This window comes from Atractosteus spatula, chromosome 4 (assembly GCF_055471065.1).
Source record: "Atractosteus spatula isolate fAtrSpa1 chromosome 4, fAtrSpa1.hap1, whole genome shotgun sequence".
Lineage (NCBI taxonomy): Eukaryota > Metazoa > Chordata > Actinopteri > Semionotiformes > Lepisosteidae > Atractosteus > Atractosteus spatula.
Genome location: NC_142709.1, coordinates 31,598,801 through 31,621,677, shown reverse-complemented (window position 1 = coordinate 31,621,677; position 22,877 = coordinate 31,598,801). Strand labels below are relative to the sequence as shown.

The following is a 22,877-nucleotide window of genomic DNA, read 5'->3' as shown; positions in this document are numbered from 1 at the left end:
TGTTTTACAGTATTTTAAAAAGTCCCTAAATGTCAAAATGAAACTAACATTTCAGAGCCAGCTTTCCCTTTGCTGATCATGAAGCTGCATGCTTGGCTTGTTACTTAAAAAACAAAACTGTTTCCCTGTGCATATTTTAATCAAGCAAAACTTTAAATGTTTTCAACTTTAAATTTTCAATTGAGCAGCATGGGATAAATAGCTTCCACTGGACTATAAACCTGAGTCTAGACAAATGTCCAGTAAACTGTGGATGTCTAAACCACACTTCCCAGACAGGAAACTGACACCAAAACTCTGGGCTCAAACATGAAGCATAAATTCTCTTAACCACTAAACAAGCAAGATGGGTCCAATGGCCTCTTCTCTCTTGTAATCTTTCTTGTATTCTTACAATTAAGTAAATATCCTTTCATGGTGATGACGCTGTTAATGATATATTCATAGGAGATATTTTAGAAGAGGTCTGATTCACCATTAAATTTAACTCATATATATTTGAAATACTTACCAGCCTTATTCCATACTGAACTATTGTAAAAGACAAAAAAAGACAAAAAAACAACACAGTGCATTGACTATGAGGTTTTCATCTAGACATGCAGTAACAGATTATACTGCTCTGCCATTTCAGTTTAGGACTCATAATTCCCACTCTGACACCAGCAATAATTTTACTTACTGGACTACAATATGCAGCTTGAAAGCATCACCTGCATTCTGTCACACTATCTGCCTTGCCAGTTCTCTGTGTGAGCTGATTTTCTGGACTTAGTCTCACTCTCTGTCAGTTTCTTCATCACTCATAAACTCATAAAGCTCACAAACACGCAAGCTGGGTAAACTTGAATTAATGAAGAGACAGAAATGTCACTCCTGTTTGGAACATACTGGTCTATGTTCATGAAATTTGCAACTCCATTTCACAAATTCATATCAAATATAATTTGTGTGTATGCCATCATTCTAATTCTGCAAATATGTGTTGAACCCTGAAGAAAGCCAGTAAAGTGGAACATTTTTTAATTTATTTTTTATTTTTTTTTCTTTACTCTTATTTTTTCATTACAATTGATAAATTAATTACATGTGCCTTACTGACATTTTTCCATAGAACATTTACATTAAGATTTGTGTACTTTTACCAAAACCACAGAAAATTTGTAATTAAACCATGCTAAAACCATTCTAAAAATTAAAAAGTTTCCTCTGGAAAACTTACTGCAGTCATTTATCATAAGGGGTAACCCATCTCGTTTTGTTATAAAATGATGTGGTGTCACCTTTATCCGAAGCAACATGCATTTATACAGTTGGTCATTTTGCTGGAGCAAAATCAGTGAAGGGTGATTTGAAATTGCAGCATTTTAGCTACATAATCTATTTAATCACTACTTCACTCTGTACTACACAATACTGTAGTACAAAATAGATGAACACTCTTTAATGTTGTAGTAGGGTTACCGTGGAAGTAGCACCTATTGTGATGAAAATAACAAGTGGTGTGCAGTATAGGTTTATAAGCACAGCCCCTTAATAAGTATTTTTGTATTAATTTTACAGTTTATGTTGAAGATTACACCCTTCAGAAAAAAATAATGCTGACTTAATGTGTGAAACAAGCTTTGGCAGTTGAAACAAAACAGTTCAAATATGTTCAAAAATAAAAAACCCTAAAATAAAAAATAAACCTAAATAAACTTTCAATCAATGGTAAATTAGTTTCACATTCATATTTAGAGTGCACAAAAATAATTACCATATATTTTGAAACATGAAATATGTACAGTAATAGTATTATGAAACATTTAGTATATTTAAACATTTTACAAAAAGTAATGAAAGTTACTTTAAGTTATGTAGTTTTATTTGCATAATTCTGAATACAACATTTTTTCTCAATTGTACATTCCTAATATGATAGTGCACAAAATATCTTCAAAATATAATTATTTTGTCTTGGCTCTTCTTGATATTCATGATCTCAGTGGTAAATGCCATGTCGGATGAGCAGGAAGTTGTAGATATTTGTCAGTAGCAGCTGATGCCACATCAGATGACTCTAAAACCCATTCAGCTGGCTGGTGAGTGAAGGAGGGACAAATTTGGACATTGGGCTGAGCATTTTAGACCCAGGTCAAATTTGAGATCTTTTCAAGCAAGGTGGGCTTAGTGCTTCTTACATGAGTGGGTTTTGAGTCAAGCACAGTTCATTGTCAATGTTCATTGCATAGGCAGCAGTGTGATGTGTTGTGATACTGTTGGCAACAGAACACTGTTGCTGTCAGAAGTGTAAAATGGTCATTTAACCTGTTCTTTGCTATTATGTATACAAAACTGCAATGCTGTGATTCTTCCTTGAGTCACTTTTTTTTCTGGAAAACAGCTCTGCCAACAGTCAGTTGGCTGGTGAGGAAATTAATTTGCATACGCTCAGTATTACTGAGGAATGAAGGAGGTGAACGCAAAATTAAAATGAGGGGGAGATGCAGCGTAAATGTCTCCTTCAAAGTCTGGGATCAGGGTGCTGAGTATAGGCCCTCAAAGCCTATCATCTCCACTGCTGTCTTCGACAACTATAGTTATTTCCTCGATGTATTTTGGTGCTTCAGTCTACAAGGCAAGCAGCATCGAAATATTGAAAATTATATTCAGAGTCATAAAATTTCCCTTCTACACCCTGAACACAACTAAATTGATAACTTGTAGTATAGAATTATAATTCCTGTACAGTGCAGAAAATGATTAGCAACTTCAATATGAATGACATGAATGTTATCTCAAAATCCCATAATCAATCAGTTACAACATAATGTACAGTATTTGAAATGTTCTTTAATTATTGCATAATGTCTGGTCACTGTTTTCAGCTGATATTTCTTACTGTAAAGATTGTTTAGATTTGGTTCATTTAAAACAGTCAAGATGATTTTGCTGTATGTATCTTAAGTATTTAGGAATTATTATACTAAAATTTTTATTTTTAGTCCCTTTTAGTAAGGGAATCAGATTTATTGGACCAAATTTATTTTAAATATTCTTATGTTTGAATAAAATTTGCATTTGAAACATGCCGTGTAATTGGTAGTATACTCATTTCATTTATTAAGTTATAATGTTTTTAAGAAGAAGAGGTTTCAAACAGCAAGATAATAACAAATAATTAAAGACAGAAATTACCTTGAAAAACGTATCTTTTTCCAGCACATTTTTATTTTTTATTATAGGACTTGGAATTGGAGGGAATAGTTTTTCTAACACCCTGAAACAGACACAAATGTCAGTGAACACTAAAGACCAAGTCACATGTAACATAAATAAAACTAAATATAAACTTTTTTAAACCCTAAAACCTTTAATTAAAAATCAAATCATCTCATCATATAAAAACTGAAAACTTCAAGAAACATTAATAGAATAATACAGTAAAAGCATAGGCAGTTGGACAGATGGTCTTTTTTAATCTTTTGTACTCATCAGTCTATTACTGTTTCACAGTGGAAAGCCATGAATAACAGATTAAAAATGAAGCCGAGAATAAACAGAAAATGGAACAGGAAGAATAAGAGTTCAAAAACAATCCACCACTCATATTTAACCAGAAGATAACTAGAAAAAAAGAGGCCTGATGTTGTCTGTGGTAAAGTCTACCAAAGATAACAGATTAACAGAAAGTACGTTACACTTTGAGAAAGTACACTGTCACTGTTCCCACATATATATACACAATATTTTCACATGAAATTGGTCGTACTTTAATGCATTAAATTATACAACATGCTAGAGAGTAAATTTACTTTAATTCCTTCAACTTACCTTTGACATCTAAATATCAAGAGAACAGCAAGCAAAACAGATGGGATGCCCAAAACTATTAGGGCAATCACTAAGGAGTTTAATTTATTTCTCCCCTCATTTGGGTTCAAAACTGAAAAGAGGAAAAATATGTTAGTTTGCAGATGAAATATTGAATTTGTTGCAAAACAAATGCAATGTAAGGTTTGAAGACCACATATGTTGGTTGACCATCATGTTTGTTGATGTCAATCGTTGTGTCTTTGATGGGCCCGGATGTGGCTGGTTAACCCCATTCGACTGACACACACTCGGGGGGGGCCAGTGTGGGGCACCGGAATGACGCTGCTGCTGCTGCTGCTGCAAGAGCCGATGCCGAGACCTTCCTGTGTTCTCCGGTGCTGGCGACACGTTCCCCGTCTGCTGGCTTCAAAGTCAGAGTATGCCCCGTTTGTTAAAGTGCACCAGTCTCTCCTGTCTTGAGCATGGGGCTCCAGTTCCTTGGCAGAGATTCCACACTGCTTCAAGTTCTCCTTGATACAACCCTTGAAGCGTTTTTTTGGGACGCCCTACTGTAGGATTCTGCGGCCCTGCGCGAGCGCTCCATAGAGGATCTGGCGCGGCATGCGGGAGCTATCCATCCGGATAACATGGCCTGTCCACCTTAGCCGTGCTTTGACAATCATGGCCTCAATACTGAGTAGGCCAGCCCTGTCCAGAACTTCTAGGTTCGTCACTCTGTCCTGCCACTTAATGCTCATGATCGACAGCAGGGATCTCATGCGGAGGCGTTCAATCTGCTTGAAGTGTTTCAGATATAGCATCCAGGTTTCACAGCCGTACAAAAGACTCGCGAGGACGGCCGCTTCGTGCACCTTGATTTGAGTTGACAGCTTGCTCTTCCTATGCTTCATCACACGAGATCGCAGGCAACCAAGCGATTTGCCAGCTTTGCTGATTCGAGTCCAGAGTTACAGAAGTTCAATATCAACAAAAGAAAATCTCTCCCACCTTCAAGATCAATACTGTATTGCAATAACAACCAGTTGCAGGGAATTTTGGTTTGGTGAGCACATGCAATTAAAGATATAGATTCAGATATATCAAATAAAGTCCATGTACCACAGATAAATAATTGTATCTTAAGTTTAATTTTTTGCATAAATAATGAAACATAATGCATTGATAAAGTCAACACAATGGGCTTCTTAAAAATAAACAGTGAATCAGGAAATGTGGAAGTATATTTAAAGCCAAGAACAGGAAGCATTTCTTTAGACAAAGGGCTGTGGGTGTCTGGAACAAGCTGCCCAGTCATGATATTGAAGCTGATACCCTGGCTTCTTTTAAGAAACAACTGGAGGAGATCATCAGATTGATTAGCTACTAACTACCTACACTCAAATGGTCCAAATGACCTCCTCTCATTAGTAACTGTTTTTAAATTGTTTTATCCTAGGTTAATTACAAAGAAATGTGTTCTATCTATTTTATAGCAAGATAGGTGTTAAAATGTCAAGCAGAACTGCGAAATGGGTCAATTCATTTCTCTTTTGGAAAGTGATTGTGGGACAATGCTGAACTGATGTACTCAGTCCTCTGAGTCAATATTTTATGCAAGACAATGAGTGGATGGCACATGTTGTTATCTGTCTTTCTGTGTGCTGAGTGACTTCGTACTACAGTAATAATGAAAAACGTATAGACAAACAGCTTTCGTGAGCTATTTTGTTTTTAAAATAAGTATCACAACCACATTGGTTATTATCATTGGTGGAACATGCTTTAGTTAGAGAAAAACATATCAGTGATATGTATTGAAAGTAGAGATTTGGCTATGATCTAGATAAATAAGACTTATCCATGAATATACTTTCTGGCTTCTTTGGTGGCTCAAACAATCACCAGAAATGAGACTTTTGCAATGTAAAACTCCTTCTCCAAGTCTTTTATGTATGAGCTCTGCGTTAATTGCACACAATGGAAAAAAGCTGGGCTTCATGAAAAAGACTAAATAGGAGAAAGAAGTGAACACCTCCTGACCAGGTGAATACTCAATTTAGAAATCATAGCTGTAATTTTACCAATGATGTAAAAAATATTGATAACAATGATGGGTATTTTCCTAGTGGAACTTTCAGTAAAATACATTCAGGAGAAGTCACTAGTAGGAGAATACATAAAACTGTGCAAGTTCTAACACAAAAAGAGTTATTTCAAAATTTTAGGTTCCTGATTTGGATTTATGGAAATGAAATTAAGATGCTTGATAAATATCCTCAGAATAGCATAAACATTGGTCCAAGCATAAACAAACACTATTACCCTGTAAAAATAAATATAACAACTGTAAATGTGAATATGTACAATATTCTGAGTACTCTAAATATAAATCCCCGAGTGTCAAATAATAAATGAAAAGGTGGCAACGATTCAAATAAACACTCACCTACAATTGTACTCCAGTCACTCCAAATATTGTTTGTGTAACACATATCTGATTTTTTTCCTCTTAATTGCAATAAATACGTCCTCATGGCATCAATTATTGACACATTATAACTGGTTCGTTCATGTATTGTTTGTATCTAAAACAGAAAGCTTGCTTTGATTAACAGTTATTATGCCACTTTAAAGAACATTGTAAGGCAGGATTTTTCAATTTCAAACCTTGGGATCCAGAATCCAGCATGGTTTCTATGTCTCTTTATAATGTAAATAGCCTCCAATGTTGGAGTTTATCTCCATTGAGTGGAGAATTATGGCTTTCTTTGCCTGTCATATTACAGTAATCTGAACCGTTACCAATGGCATCAGAAGCCATTACCAAAGCACATTTTACCATCCGATCCATCATCAGACTGAATAAGAATTATTCCCAAATTCTTGATTTCTTACTTCCCACAATATTTATGTTACCTGAACATTTTTGCTGTCGTTTAACTTTAATTCATACTGAAAGCACTCCGAGTTATTATATGTGATGGACAGTACACGTGGCTGATTCCATTTAATTTTCAAGCTTCCTGATTCTATAGATGCTTTGATATTTTGAGGTGGATCCATCTTTTCTGAAAAACAAACAGACAAGTAAATAGAAAGAAAGAGAACTCTGAACCAAAAAGAAATGACAGAATAGATGCTTATTCAGAACCGTATATCTGTAATAATTGTCAGCATGCTGATCATAAAGGCAGGACAGTACTATTAGTCTACGTCTTGGCCTAAATGACACACTCCTCCTCCCACATTTGGTTAACTTGTGTTTTCTACCAAGTCCAAATGGTTAGATTTAATCTCACACATCTGATTGAGGACTGTTATTAAACTCACTAATTAGCACAGGGTTCATATCAATTTCAAATTAGCGCAGTTGGAACAAAACCCTGCAGATACAGGGATCCTGAAGATCCAGGATTGAGTTTCACTGTCCTAGAAGGAGTTTTAACATGTGTACAAGTTTCCTTACCAATATCTCTGGGTAAAAATCTGAAAATATGAATTTTGTAAAAATCAGTGCCTGATGCATTGATGCGCAAATAAATTCTGGGGTCTGCAGAACTTATTCTGCTGTGGCATCCGACGACTTTCTCTTCTTTGTTGGTGAAGGTGTCACATGTTCTGTTTTCAAATTTTCCATCTGACTTGTAGCTGTGGAAAAAATAATACTGATTCATACGGTAATCGATAGCTTACACCTTGTTAGGAAACAGCAAAATTTCACTTACAGTAATGTCACCGAGTACTGAGCATGTGTCAGCATTTCATCTTCTTCCTTCCAAGTACACTTAAAGTGATCAAAGTTGTAAACACTGCAGGAAATATTCTTGACCAGAACCTTAAAGTTCCCTTTGAAAGCAACACAGAAGATACGTTTAATAAGCCAAACCTCAGTACAATAAAGAAGTTCTTGTGCTTTCAGGTGGTTTGCAAAAAAAAACACATTTCAGATAACAGTGAAATGGAATGGGGTTTACTTTCCTTGAAACGGATGTAGCTGGTATTTCATTTTGATGTGGAGTATAAGGAAAAGTTGTCTATTCCATATAGGTTATTGATAATGAAGCAAGAGCAGTACGGTACAGAGCCAGACACACCAGACGAGATGAAACCACCAGAACATTAGGGGTAAATAGATATTGAAAGTAAGGGAAATTATGTGAGTAGTACACAGGCAAATCCATTTGAGTCACAGTCAATGGCTTATCCCGGGTTCAAAGTGTGTAGCAATCAGGGAGCCCATGACTAAGTGGGGGCAGCAGATATTCAGAGATTATCCCCCAGTGCTGCTGGTCCCGACTTATACTGTACAACTGGGTAGACTGGAGAAACTGGGGTAAAGTACCTCACTAAAGGTACAACAGCACGTTGCCCCCATGTGTAAAGCAAAATGTTAAAAAAATAAAAAATAAAAAATGACAACTATTGTAAAAAAAAGAGTACAGATTCACTGTATGTGAAGAAATAGATAGTGTAAGAGTTGTTGCACCTCATTCCTGAAACATTAGTCACGCATTTGGTTTCCATGATTCACTTGAACGAGGCAATACAAAGTGTGGTGGAACATGTAAAGAGTTTCAAATTGTTTCACAGGATATTTTGAATTTGCTCAGGATGCATTGCTTCTGCAAGCATGTAAATGAAATATTCATACTAAAATAAAAAAGACTCATAAGAAAATGAATAAAATGATTAATGACATAAGGAACAATATATCACATTTTAAACAACTGATGGCAGACCTTTGTTCACACATTAATTTATACTGAAACGTGTTTTACAAGATCAGGTACTTTTTATTGTTTTGTGTTTCATTAACAAATTAAAGGAGATGTAATGAATAAAGATACTTATCAAATATAGAAAGTTATCAACACAATAAAAGAGTGCAAAGATGTCCTACCTTTTGATAGAGTAAAGTTCGCAACAGTCCAGTCACTTGCAGTGAATTCTCCTGTTGCAGATTGTAACACAGTTTTAACTCTCGCCTGAACTCCTTTATGAAACTCCAAGAATTTTCTGTAATGTGTTTTTTCTGTTTCTATTTCCTAACAAGAATAACATCAAAGTTCGTTTTAATTTTTAAAGTACAGTACATTTAAAACAATTAAGCTGTCTGCAAATACAGCATTGGGTGTAATTTATGCTAATAAAAAAGTGCATAATTACATTTCACTGAAAATGTCTATTCAAATTCCTCACTTAAAATAATATATAAAATAACCAATATGAAATGCTTTGGAAAAATCACATCCATTATAGGAATATTGTAGAACTAAAGTCTTGGGGCAGCAGGTACTCCACAAGCAGCGCCAAAGATTGACGTTGATAAAACAGATAGGTGTCTGATCTACAAAACTATTTAATCATGTCATTGTCTTCATTTACAGTACAGGTGGAATGATATGCACTAATAAAAAAAAGCTTTCACTTTAAAAACAGATTTTGTCTCCATTTCCCAGGATATGTATAGTCTGCTTACCAAGATCCGAAAATGTTTACAACTGTTGGAAAATACTTTTTAAGTCATAATCATAATCTAGTGAAAAGCAATAAAGCTTTCTTATAGCATGGTTTAATTAATCAGAATCTTAATAGCATAACAAACAACAAAGTCCTATTCTAATTGAAAATAAACACAAGGGTCACATTTAATTAATAACTCTAAAGTGAGTATTTTGTAACTCCTCCTGTAGTATGGATTGCACTTATAAGGAGCCTCTTGTAAGGTGTTATGAGGTTTTAGCACTTTTGAAAAGAGAGTTTTGATTATTTCTCCAAGCAGAATTTCTCTAGAGCCAGGTTGTGAATGTCCTTTTTGAGTTTTGAGTTTGGATTAAGTAATCCAATTGAACATGAGGATCGAGATAGAGATGGGCCGTTAAGAACGTTTATTTTGTGTGAACATTTAAGAACTTTTATATTTGTTAATTTGGATGCATTTGGATCAAGGTCAAACTGGAATGTCCATTTTTGGTCAACTATACAACTCACTATATATGGATATGTACAAACAGTGGGTTTCAGAATCCTACTTACTATAGACCTTGAGAATTCCAGATTTATATCCTTATAAACTGAATACCACAAACAAAAAACCTTAATAGACCAAATGCATAAAAGGACTCAGGACTTAAATCTTTTCCTGATAATGATAATGTTGCTTTATTAGCCCTATACAATTTCTTGCATTAGGAATTCATCTTTTCACATACCCCAGCTTGCTCTCCATGAGACACAGACAGAGAGAGAAGCTTGGGGTCAGAGCGCAGGGTCAGCCATTGTACAGCGCCCCTGGAGCAGTTGGGGTTAAGGGCCTTGCTCAGTAGGATTAGGATTCCTCTGCCGGCTGTGGGATTTGAACCCCAGCCACAGGCACAGATCTTTAGCCACAGAGCCACTGCTCCGCCCACTAACCATGGATGCCCACAGGTGGGTAAGAATCAATATTCCTATTCTAATAATGCCTCGCTAAAATAGGAAAGAACATTTTACGTCTGAGGATTCCCCAATACAGGCAATCAGAATTTCCTGAAATAAACAAGACATCATACTCTGTTGTAATAATACTTAGATAACCTAAACAGAATCAAGGATGGATTATAAAAATGAGCTCTCCCATGACTAAGCTTTCAAGACGATGATTGATAATGATGAGTGAAAGGTCTGCTCTCACTTCCTCTCTTACTTCCTTTTGTCTCCTGTCCTCCATCTTCTTCTGTATGTCTGTTCCTGTATATATGCTGTGGTCCATTTCTATGGAAACTTACTTAATGTCCTCTCTAGGATTAAAGGAACAAGGAAAAGGTGTATTCCATGCTGAAAAGAGAAGAAAGGAAACACAACGTTGTGTTTCCTTTCTTCTCTTTTCAGCATGGAATAAACTTTCTACTTTCTCCTTTGCAGCCTACGCATGCTGACGCAGCTACCTACTTGAACTTCACTCTAGAGTCTAGCCCATCTCTGTAGAATGTTGATTCTTTAATGTAGCATTCTTGATGATTTAACCTGATAACCTGAGGAAATCATTAGGAGCACTTCTCATCATCAGTCTCTTCCTCCATATTTAAGTGCCTGCTAGCCCAAAGACAGCTAGGTAAATACTGCCAAACAATACATTTTGTTCCAAACCTCCTGAGAAAGGAGATCAGTCTGGGAAGTTCAAATGTTGCTTAATTCAGCTCCCCCCAGTCACAGCAATATGGTTGCAATTTTCATTCAGAAGTAGTTAGGCAAATTCAAGTTACCACCCTCAGAAGGTGGTTTTTCTTCTGGCAAAAAAGCCACACTCATGCAGGCAACATCAAGTACTAGTTTTTGACACTTTGAGATCTCCAAGTGTTTCCTCTGGATGGCCTCCAAATGTCTAATTGAGCTGTCAATATGCATTTACTTTCGTGGCATACAGTAGTTGCCACTACACCACTAGTCTTACATTTCCTAATAATACAGTGGAAAATAGTGCATTCAAGAGGTTTTTTTTGTTTTACAGCTATTCACCGCTCTTTTAAAAGTTTAGTCCACTAGACTGCAAAGCCTTGGGAGAGCTCAGCAATACCAGCATCACTATCCCTTCAGTTCCCACAGTACCCAACAACAGATTTGGTCTTTAAAAATCTAATAATCGCCACATACAGTCCATATCCTGTTGAGTACTGTCCCTTTGCTCTAGTGATCATAGAAGCCTGGTTCAAGCTGGGTCTGTTAAATGGTTTTTACTCAGGATTCTGTTTACTGCGCAAGCATTGCTCCAGGACTCTTCAGTGTCATGGGGTTAGAGGTACTCTATCCATATCTGAAGGGGTTGATACAGTGGCCTTGTGGCTAAGGATCTGCGACTGTGGCTGGAAGGTTGCTGCTTCGTATCCTGTGGCCGGCAGAGGAATCCTACTCCGTTGGGCCCCTAAGCAAGGCCCTTAACCCCAGCTGCTCCAGGGGTGCTGTACAATGGCTGACCCTGTGCTCTGACCCCAAGCTTCTCTCTCTGTCTGTGTGTCTCATGGAGAGCAAGTTGGGGTATGTGAAAAGACAAATTCCTAATACAAGAAATTGTATATGGCCAACAAAGTGATCTTATCTTATGAAACCATACAGAGAGTAGGGAGCTCTTGAAGGTCTCCGTCAGTGGGATTGTTTCTGATATAAGAAATTTCTCTGTGTTTTGCTCTAATATGGTGAATAGAGGTCAAATGATATTTGAAACAACCTGCCATCACTGAACTGGAGTTTATCTCAGTGTTCCAGAGACTATCCTCATCATTGTTTTCACTATAATTTTGTTTGTCAGTTTGTGCCAGCAAATTAGTGGGTGATATTCATGTAAGTCATGGTCTCCGCAGCACATTTTAGATGTCCATGTGATGGACGTGTCTCTTCTGTAGATGTTGAAAAATATCTGTGCCAGGATGCCGCCCTGAGGGAATTTGTTGTTGAGTGTCTAATCTGATATTACTGACTTTATCGTGTAGATAAGCCATCATTCTTGTGTTCCTCAGATTCATCCACAGCAGCAGCCTCAGATGTTTAGCACAGGACAACTGCAGGGGCAGTCTAATTATCGGCCCGTGTTTTCATGCAGTATCATTGGCTGAAAAAAAGATCTAGGAATCAGGCTCCAGTTTTAATGCTTAGGTAGAACCAACCTTGGTGTTTGTAATCAGAGGGAGAACGTGGCCACGTCAGCTGTGTTGGGGAAAGACTGAGTTTCTAATAGTGCTGATTTTTAAAAGGTGATACAGGAATTCAAGTAGGATATCATTTTTTGGGATCCACATCCCAAAGAGTAAAGTGATATAACACAAGGGAAGACTCTGGTTTACTTGTTATGCATCTCCGGGCATTGTTATGGACCTCTTCTCTGTCTAATTAATCAAGAAAACATTTTGAGTCTGCTGGCTTTGATGCTCCAAGTTATCTCAAGAGGTTCCAGGTCCAAAGGACTGAGTATGCAAAGTCCATAGATTCAATGCAGTTCAGTCAACTTTGCCATCTATAACATACTGTATATAACTTTGCCCTAAGATTCAAGTACACTTTAGCTGCCATTTAATCTCCTGATTGTATAAATTGTTCTAAGAAAGCTTTAAACAAGGGGACATAACTGCTCTCTGAAATTTAGAAAAATATTTGTCTTTGCCTTGGCAATACACAGTGCCACAAAACTGGTTTGTTGTTGGTGGGATGTTTTGGATTGTTATTCCACCTCAGGCAAGTCTATCTCATGGAAATTCAATCATGGTGTTTGTTTTGACAAAGTACTAAGGATTTCGGTTTTTATACAGATGATAAATGGCTATTCCTGTTGTTCTCCACACTATAGTCTTTCCATCACATTGATAGGTGTTTATTTTGGGCTCATCTGTACAAAAATTCTTGTACCAGAACTCCTGTGGCTCATCTCCATATTTATTTGCAAATTCGAATCAAGCTCTTGTATTCTTTCTGATGGTTTTCTGCTGATTAATTGTTTTCTGCAGTTATTGTCTACAGTTCTCTGGTCTACATGTTGACTAATTCAAGTGAAAGACTTCAGAAGCAGTTTCGAAAGACCTCAGCCATGCCTAGACCTTCACAACTTTTATGTGTGTGAAATGTTTGCAACGTGTAACACTTGGGCAATTAGAAAAATCTGTAAACCTGTTTGTCCCAATACTCATGCTCATCCAAAATGTGGGGGTTTGAACAAAAACAGTGCTGTTGTATAACACCAACAGCCGTTGTTATTTATGCATAAAAATACCCATACTGTAGGTAGAAGGGGATATTCTCTGTTTTTGTCTCATATTCATCTTGTGATTTGAAACCCACATTTCCTGAGTGTACAGCTATAATTTAAAATATTGTCCCAGCACTTTTGGAGGGCTCTGTATTTTAGCAAAATGTATGCTTTCCTTTGTACTGTATATACAGTACTATAACATTCAGTTGACAGACCTGTGTTTAAGGGCCAGGAATTTAGCATACTTGAGCCTGGGAGTGGTGTTTGTAATGTGTGAGATTTCACAGTTACCACACTAAGTCCGAGAGAAAGAGATATTTTCACTAGCTTTGTAAGCTTTTGTATAACATCTACGTAAGAAAAACAGGAGAAACAAATACAAACCTCTTATGTACAGTAAGATGAGTAAAGTGTAAGAAATGAAATATTTGTATAAACATCTTTACAAGAATGCTGATTTGATTACCTAATGCAGGATACTTACACTGAAGTTCCCTGTGTCAAGATACCGATATTGTAACTTGTATGTTACATTACAATCCATATCTTTTTCTTTAAATTCACTCCACGAGAAGAAGGTCTTTCCATGTTTTTCATAAATGGTGAAGTTTGTGGGTGGCAGACATTTGACTGTAAATAAAAAAAATGGTGTAACAATACAGTATGTAGCTCTACATGTTACATAAGGCACTGCATGAAATAGACTGACATTCAAAAAACAGTTTCAAGTCAAAGAACTCTTCCTAGAATACCGATACATTCTTAGTTTTAAGACAATTATGAGTTATATATGCTACAATAGTTTATCAATATTCTACAGACACAGGCAATATTGACAAGAGAACTGGTTGCTATCTAACTTTTCTGCAGGTTATACAGGTAAGTAGTATTAAGACCATAAGTGCATTTGCAAATGAGAGGAGGTCTTTCTGCCAATCTAACTCATTTGATTTTTTAGTATCTAACTGATCTGAGGATCTCAACCAACCATTTGTTGACAGAAGAAATGCTAACAACACGAATGAGGAAAATTGCAGGCCCCCACACCCTGTCGGTTTGCTAACCATATCTGAATTTAGAAAAAAAGTGTAAATTAGGGATGGCTGCAATTTGTGAATTTATCTTTTTTATGAGGAATGTAATTAAAAGTCCTCAGAAATTCTAAATATACCATTTCATGTGGTCTGTTTGTATCCACTATTGTTCTTCTTTAAAGAACTCTAACTAGTTAGCGAGACATAAACTTTCTAAATCCACCATGAATGAAAATGATCCCCTAATTTACTTCTAGATATCATTTGCATAACGTGATGTTTTACTTATTCTTCAATAATTGCTTGGTTGAGTCACACTTTTTGCACACATACAGTATACCGTACATGTCTGGCACTCAAGGTAATACTTGGATTTTGATCGAGAACTAGTTCACGAGGAATGACAGCAGCCGAAAGCTTGGGAGAAATTAGAATCGTTTATTGTGATGTGGAGATTTGGCGTAACCCGCTTGGCTGAGGGCCAACCTCCCGGCCGTTGGACGGGGAGGATAGGACCCCCATGCGACCAATTGGGTAGCTGCAAAGGTGGAGAGGGGGTGGAGGAGGGATGCAGAAAACAAACGAGGAAAAGGAGAGGGTGACGTTTGATATTTATGGAGACCAGTTGCTTATGTCAGGATTAGTGAGAATTGCAGCAGCTGTGTCGAATGAGCGCGGCTGCCTTCATTCCTCCCGAACTTTCATTAAAAACTCCATTTAATGGATAGAAAACAGAGAATACACATAGGGGTGAATGCTAAAACTGGGATGATGTAATCAATTACTGGTGTTCCAGAATAATCCGTATTAGGATTGCTCTTCTTAAATGACATTAATGGTTTAAGATTCTGGTACAGTTAACAATACAACAAACAATTATACTTACCATTCTCGCTATTGTCAAGGCTGGCATGACTCCATGCTACCAGTTCCATGACTATTAAAACAAGTGAGTAACACATGTTTCGCTCTGTAAAGACATGTTGAAATAATGCATTCAGAGGAGATTATCAAAGTTTTTTGGTATATGAAACTAAAGCCTGTAGAATTCTTATCAATGAATTACAGCAAAGCACAATTTTGCACTGGAATAAAAGGCTATAAATGTGTCTGTTAGTACGGAACTAGAGAGGTGAGGAAAGAACACATTACCAAACAAATGCTGAATAGACAGAGGTGTATTCTACAATATTTCTAAGCCAATAGAAGTCTAATTTTACTTATAATGCCCTGTACCTTCAATACTGGAAAGAGTGATGAGGTTGCAGCATTTGAAATGTGTGGCCATGTTTCTACTGTATAAAACCTTAGATATGAAGGAAAATAAACAAGAAAAACTCATGCCTTATTGTTAATGTTCAACGACATAAAATGGTTTAGTGGCTATCCACTGTACATTTTGTAAAATTCTACAAACACTCTGAAACAGCACCATTTTGTAACATGAATCACATGTTTTCACAAATCATCATTCAGATGTGACCCAAAGGAACAAGGATATGTAATAACAAGGATAGTGTTTTAAAAATTCAAATTATATGTGTTTTAAAAACGTCTTATCATGAGTGCAGAAAAACTTTACTATTATTGCCATTAGGTTAGCCAAGTTTCTATGCGATTTTCTGTAAAGCTGCAAGTTGTACATTCTTGAGACTTTGATAAGGCAACAACTCCAAAGGAACTTTGCAAAACAAAGTAAACATGATCAGCCACTGTGCAGAACACATTAATACAGCTCTTACTGATACACCTGTTTATGCGGTATGTGCCATGTTTAGCAACTACTTTTATAATGGTCATTAAAGCATTCAGCCAAAAACTACAGCACTTAACCAACTGTACAAAACCTTATTGCAACGAACATAAATAATATACACGAGAAGAAGGCCACAAGAACTTTGTGTTAAATAATGAAAAATGCAAAAGTATTAATTAATCCATTCACTTTCTGTCAGACCACTTATTCCACTTCCACAGGGTCCCATGGAAACTGGAGTCTGTCCCAGCAAGCAACGGGCTCAAGGCTGGGTAAATCCTGGATGGGACACCAGTCCATCGCAGGGCCAATATTATTAGAACACCCACATGTATTTTGCAGTAGTCAGTAGTTCAAATTCTAATAATGAGGAAACAGGAGAAAACAAAGGGATAGTGTACATACTACTTTGGTGTTAACTTGCCTCGCTTAAAAAGATTGGCCATCATACAGTGTTGTTACTGTCACGACCACCAGCCAGCGGAGATCATCTCACAAAAGAACTAACCAGTACCAGCAGCGGGTTAATAATAACAAACCATCTTTCCATGTCTCCCTCCTGAAACCCTACCACCGTTCGCCCCTTGCGGCTCCCAAACGTCGCCCACCACTCCCACGTCTCATTCAGGGGCCCCCGGTGTATACGGTCCACAAGATCCTCGACTTCAGATGGCACCATGGTACCCTTCAGTATCTAGCCGACTGGGAGGGGTATGGCCCCGAAGAGAGATCTTGGGTTCCGGAGCGGGATATTTTGGACCCTACGCTCATCAGTGATTTTCACAGGGACTATCGCGATCGGCCGTCTCCGGCGTCAGGAGCCGCCCCTGATTGGGGGGGATACTGTCACGACCACCAGCCAGTGGAGATCATCTCACAAAAGAACTAACCAGTACCAGCAGGGGGTTAATAATAACAAGCGCCGCCGCACGTGTTAATCCATCAGCACACGCTCTGCCGTGCTGCGAACAGCACTATTTAAACCATCCTAACCCACTTCCCGCTGCTCGGTATTGAGTCCACTCGTCGAGAGCTCTACCCGGCGTTTTCTGTACCTCGTATTATTCTGGATTCTGGACTTCCCTTTAGGCCAGGGGTGGGGAACGTCATTTGGTCATTTGGTCTGGCCCTACTAAGGCAACCGCAGGCGTAGAGCCTGGCGATAATTCGATAATGATAATTATCGCGATATAATTTTTCTCGATATAATTTTAACAAAAGTTCGATAAATGTTCATACTTTGCGCATGATACGCGCATGCGCACAAAATACTGCGCGAGTGCGCGTGCGTGTTGCAGACCGGGCAGCTAACAGATTTGTTTAATGTTTCTGCTGTTTGGGAAGTGTTGTGTTCTTAAAATAAAGAGTTGTTTAATTTACCAATTAGCTGTCTGGTTTCTTCAACTTTCACTCAGGAGAAAAAAATCTGCCTTTAAACTTGAAAGAAATAATGATTTGACATTTATCGTGATAATTATCGATATCGACTGATATGAATTTTTTTATCGTGATAATGTTTTTGGCCATATCGCCCAGCCCTACGCAGGCGGGACTCGAAATTCAATAAATCTAGGAGTTTTTTTCATAGCAACATAAATTTATATTAAGTGAATCATAATAATAACGTACATTTTGAGGGACAAGCAAGGAATGTCTATTACGGGATAGACAGGACACATACGAGTACATGACGGGACAGACACGCATGCTTCTCGCCGGCTGCCCGCTGCCCGTCTGCCTGTATTGCGGTGACTCAGAGGACAGTCAGTGCCAGGCAGGCTGGGAGTGTACACGTTGCGAAAGTATTAACACACTGTGTTTTACGAACTGCGGGATGAAGTCAAGCAGTTCATGGAGATGAAGGGAAAACCTGTCAGGGAACTCAATGATAGCAAGTGGCTGTTTGATCGACTGCGCTCCAGACTGACCGATGCAAACCTGGAAAAGCAGTTCCGAGTTGCAACATCATCAATACCAGCTAACATCACACACCTCACCAAAGAGAAGCAGTTCCAGCCATCACATTAGGGGTGAGTTAATTAAATGTTTGACCAAATATAGCAGGCTAATTTTTAAATTGATAATTTTGTATGGCCCGTGAATGATGTTATAAATATCCAAATGGCCCTTGGCAGAAAAAAGGTTCCCCACCCCTGCTTTAGCCTTTTGACTTTGGACCTCGACTCTCGTCTCAGATTGTTTGCCACCAGTGTACTTCCCAGATTTCGACGTACCTTACTCCTTTTGACCACGACCTCGCCTCTTGCTTCAGATTGTTTGCTTCAATCATACTTCCTGGATTCTGAATCCCCTTTTTTCCTTTGGACCACAAACTCGCCTTATATATTGGATTGTACGCCTGCCTTGTCATGTACCCACTCCAGTGTCTGCACAGGATCTGTATACCTTTTCATTGAGGATTCCTGACACATGGTGATAATGCAGTCTAAGCACTAAAGTTAAGCTCTAACACCAGTCTTACTACAAACAGCAGTCACGTAAAGATGTTTCCCGACACCTCATAACAGGAAGTTCTGAAACTTCTTCTATTTTCCTTGTAAATGCTTTTAGAGAAGTCAGCAATGAAACATATCTTAGATTTCACCACATTTCCCTCTCTTCTCTGGGTTACAGGGAAGATGACATGCACAACTGGACAACCCATTCTTTCTTTTAAAAGACAGATAAAAAACATTGTCAGTAGAATGTGTTCATTGTCTAAGCATATTCAGGTAATCAACTCAAGAGATACTGGAATGATTCTTGATGGGCTTTCATTTTGTTGATGTTTCTGACAAATGCAATGCCATCAAATTCTTTTTACTTAGATTATGTTTCTTCTGTTTTGCATGAACATATTCACCAATAAAATACAGAATAACTGTGTCTGTATAAGGGCAGAAATAAAGCTGTATATGAGATTTATTTGAAGAATCAAGCAAAAATAATTTTGTGAAACGAGGAAGTGATTGCTCAAAAGCGCATGATACAAACCTTAGTCACTTCATTTCAAACTTTATTAATTGAATATATCTACTTATAATGACCAAAAACATCAAGAACTGCAATATGTAATATAAACAGAAGTACTGTATAATCACTTAATACATTTTTCTGCTACTGTTTCTTTTATCTTGAGTTGTTAAAGCTCCATTTTGTTAGAACAGCGTGAAAGTACATAAGAGTACTGTATAAGAGTTACAAATGAGAGGAGGCCTTTCAGCTTGTCTAGCCTATTTGGTACTTAGTAGCTAATGCTAGGAACTCAACTAGCCTTTTCTTGAAAGAAGCCAGGATATTGGCATTAGAGCTATGTGGTTTTTCCATACTCCTAGAATCATTTGTTTGATGAATTTACTCTTGTTCTTATTTTTAAATGCACTTCCATGTAGTTTCCATGTGTGTCTTTTCATTAATGTTTCATTGTAACTTTGTCAGTGTCTTTGAGGATTTTGAATACTTGGATAAGGTCTCCTAGTTCTCCTTGTAGTCTTCTCTTTTTAATGCTATAAAGGTCTAGTACTTCCATTAAGCCTGGGAAAATATCGAGTAGCTCTATTCTGGACTGATTCCAGCACAACCTTTAAGTTGATGCTGTCATATTCAAATCCCAGATAAGGATTGTTTATATAAACTTGTTTATGCAGGACCTAGATATAAATAACTCAGTTTTCCTTAGTAGCAGTTCCTTGCTGTACTGAACATTTCTTTAATATGGTTACAGCCTACCCATTCAGGGAAGGTTGTTTCATGAGTCTCAATGGTCTTCAGACCGCAACTAAATCGAAATCCCATCAGTACGAAGTTACAAAGAATTATCGCTTGGCCCTTTTTAAAAAACCAAGAAAGAGACAAACAGTGTGGTTCACTGAAATAAATAAAACATACAAAAAAACAACATATATTAAATGAATAACTGACTAAGGAAAATAATAAAAATAGGGAAAGCCTCTACACTCTGACTGCTCCTTTCTGGTCTTAATAACAAATTACTCCAAAATGGTTGTCCACACTCCAGTTATGCTAGTGACTCAGAATAATTATCATTTCATGGGTAATGTTTATTATTTTTTCTTAAACAAAACAGACTCCTGTGATAGATACAAGTCATCATTATACAATGATAAAGGGTTTATCTTTATCTTTTAGCTGTATACTGTAAGGTTTTATCCATTTTTTTCATTGAAACAAGGAATATACAGTACAAAGCAGTAATATCCAAGTTTTGTTTTTTGTTGTTGTGCATGATCTACAGTATATTAATAATGGACATCCATTATTTCAATATGTTTCACAGTTGCCATTCATCAACTGCTTTTTATAGTGCTGAAAATACATGATTATTTAAACCATCATACCTTAAATGTGCTATTTTGAAAAACAACTATCGCACTTTAATTTAAATCTCAGATTTAAACTTAAATACAGCATATCCATTTAAAATCCCTTCTCTTTCCATTTTTCTTGCTTGATTTTCTCCTTTTCTTTTGTTTCTCTGTCCTTCATCCATTGCTGTTGATATTCTTTTATCGCGGAAATAATTGGTTTTTCACCCCTGTTGAAGTCTTGTCTGTGCAGATTATTTTGAAACTCTATAGTGTGCCTGTGAGATATCATCAGGTTATTGAGATGTTTCTGTTTTCTTTGAAACCAGCAGTGAAACTTGAACAGATGGACACAAGTGGAACTCCTGCTTAGAGTGTTGAAAATTAAGAATAGGAGGAGGCCGTTTTTTTTACACAAGGGGATGTGGGTGTATGAGTCAAGCTGCCCAACCATTTTACTAAAGCTGAGATCTGAGATCCTCAAATTAATTTGCTCCTAGGAAGCACATGAGCTAGATGGGCCATATAACCTTCCTTATGTTCTTATGTTGTGCGGGTGTTTGTGTCTGTGTGTGCCCTGCGATGGACTGGTGTCCCAAACAGGGTGTATCCTGCCTTGCGCCCTTTGCTTGCCAGGTTAGACCTTGTGACCCTGTACTTGATAAAGCAGTTTCGAAAATGGATGGATGGATGTTCTTATGTTGAATACCAGCACAAGTTGATGCTAAAAATGGCTTCAAAGCAATTTCATTGCAGTAGCCATAACCAGAAGCTAAAAAGCCTACACTTCACCTGCACACTATTATCAATCCCCCAAAGCGATGACCATCTCACTGTTTCGACTGTGCTTTTTAAAACAACTTGCACTCATAATGTTTTATTGTTCTTTTCATCAATCGTTTTTAAAATGTACACATACTGTACTCACAAATGTTGCCATAAATTATAGAAAATGACAGCACACTTGTATTATACACAGAAACAAAAATGTTTTCCTAATTGCCCAAGAAGCAATACTGTAAAAATGATTCATTCATAATCACACCAGAATTAAATTAATTGAATTCCTAGCAGACCTAGATATCTACAGTATATAGTTAAGGTCATCAAAAAAATGTGGAATTTATGTGGAGGAGCCACTGATCTTATCCTCTTATGGTACCTGTATAATATATCACTCCATTGTAATTTTAACTGTTGATGTATTGGGAGGTAACTTGTAAAAAATTCTAACTTTTAGCAAACAACAGTTTTGAAAGTAATCTGCCAGACACATACAGTAGCTTTATTGCGTTATACCTAACTTCTCAACGGAGTTTCACCTGAATCTTTTTTTTCTCTACTTGTAAAACCCATATAAACGATATACTGTATACTTGCATAATGCTAAAGAATAATTTTCAATCGATTGCTGGACACATGTATGCCTCCAGTAATTGGCTACCAAACAATTCAATTCTCAGAAGCGCACGAAGACAGGAGTCGTTTTCTTTCTGTAACCATTATTGCTCGACTTCAATCATGTAAAGCCCCGTTAATCATACTTTCGAGAAGTGAAATGACAATGAGTAGGTCGTGTTTTTAATCACATTACCGTTATGAATTACAGTGACAAACACGGTTTTCCGTCACTTTAATGGCAGGTTATTCTTCGAAACTTTAAAAAGGAGTATTCATTCTTCCTGCATATGAAAATACATACTGTAGATACATGTTAATTGATACTGGACTCAACAAATGCTTACCTTGAGAACACGTTTATTTTTATATGCGCAGGCTGTCTTTGATTAGAATGCTGAAATGAATTAAATCTTGCATCGTACTGATTTACTATGACAAATCTAATTTGTTTGTAATAGCTTGTCGCATGTGTCGTACATGTAAGTCGCACGTGATTTTTCTATAAATCACATAAAAGTTATGTATGGTTATAATGTACCATGTATATATGGTGACAAGAACAGATCATGGTATTTAACTTCTTCGCTTAACGATAACAACAATACTACTACTACTACTACTTATAATAATAATAATAATAATAATAATAATAATAAAATTTGAACTTACGATCCTGGGTGAATGTTTTCTGTTTCAATTTCGTTGCTGTCTGGGTCGGGTCGGACATAATTGTAACGGAGACTGTAAGAAGACTTCAAAATTAAATCTGAAGTTTCCTTGATGGTTCAGAACTACATCAACTTGGAAAGCACCGCAAACGGAAACAGCGTGCTTATAATGCAATGTCC

General features: G+C 37.1%; 1 protein-coding gene across 1 annotated transcript; it reads right to left on the bottom strand.

Moving 5' to 3' along the window:
• Positions 1 to 1,018: 1,018 nt before the first annotated feature.
• On the bottom strand, positions 1,019 to 22,839 carry LOC148836081 (interleukin-13 receptor subunit alpha-2-like). The gene is made up of 11 exons (XM_088914906.1): positions 22,699 to 22,839; positions 15,434 to 15,517; positions 13,998 to 14,143; positions 8,699 to 8,843; positions 7,524 to 7,644; positions 7,265 to 7,446; positions 6,715 to 6,866; positions 6,245 to 6,383; positions 3,817 to 3,928; positions 3,181 to 3,262; positions 1,019 to 2,613 (listed from the first exon to the last, which is right to left on the bottom strand). Exons 1-11 carry the CDS (start codon positions 22,754 to 22,756, stop codon positions 2,542 to 2,544), a joined length of 1,293 nt encoding a protein of 430 aa, XP_088771032.1. The 5' UTR covers positions 22,757 to 22,839; the 3' UTR covers positions 1,019 to 2,541.
• Between the last annotated feature and the right edge of the window lie 38 nt (positions 22,840 to 22,877).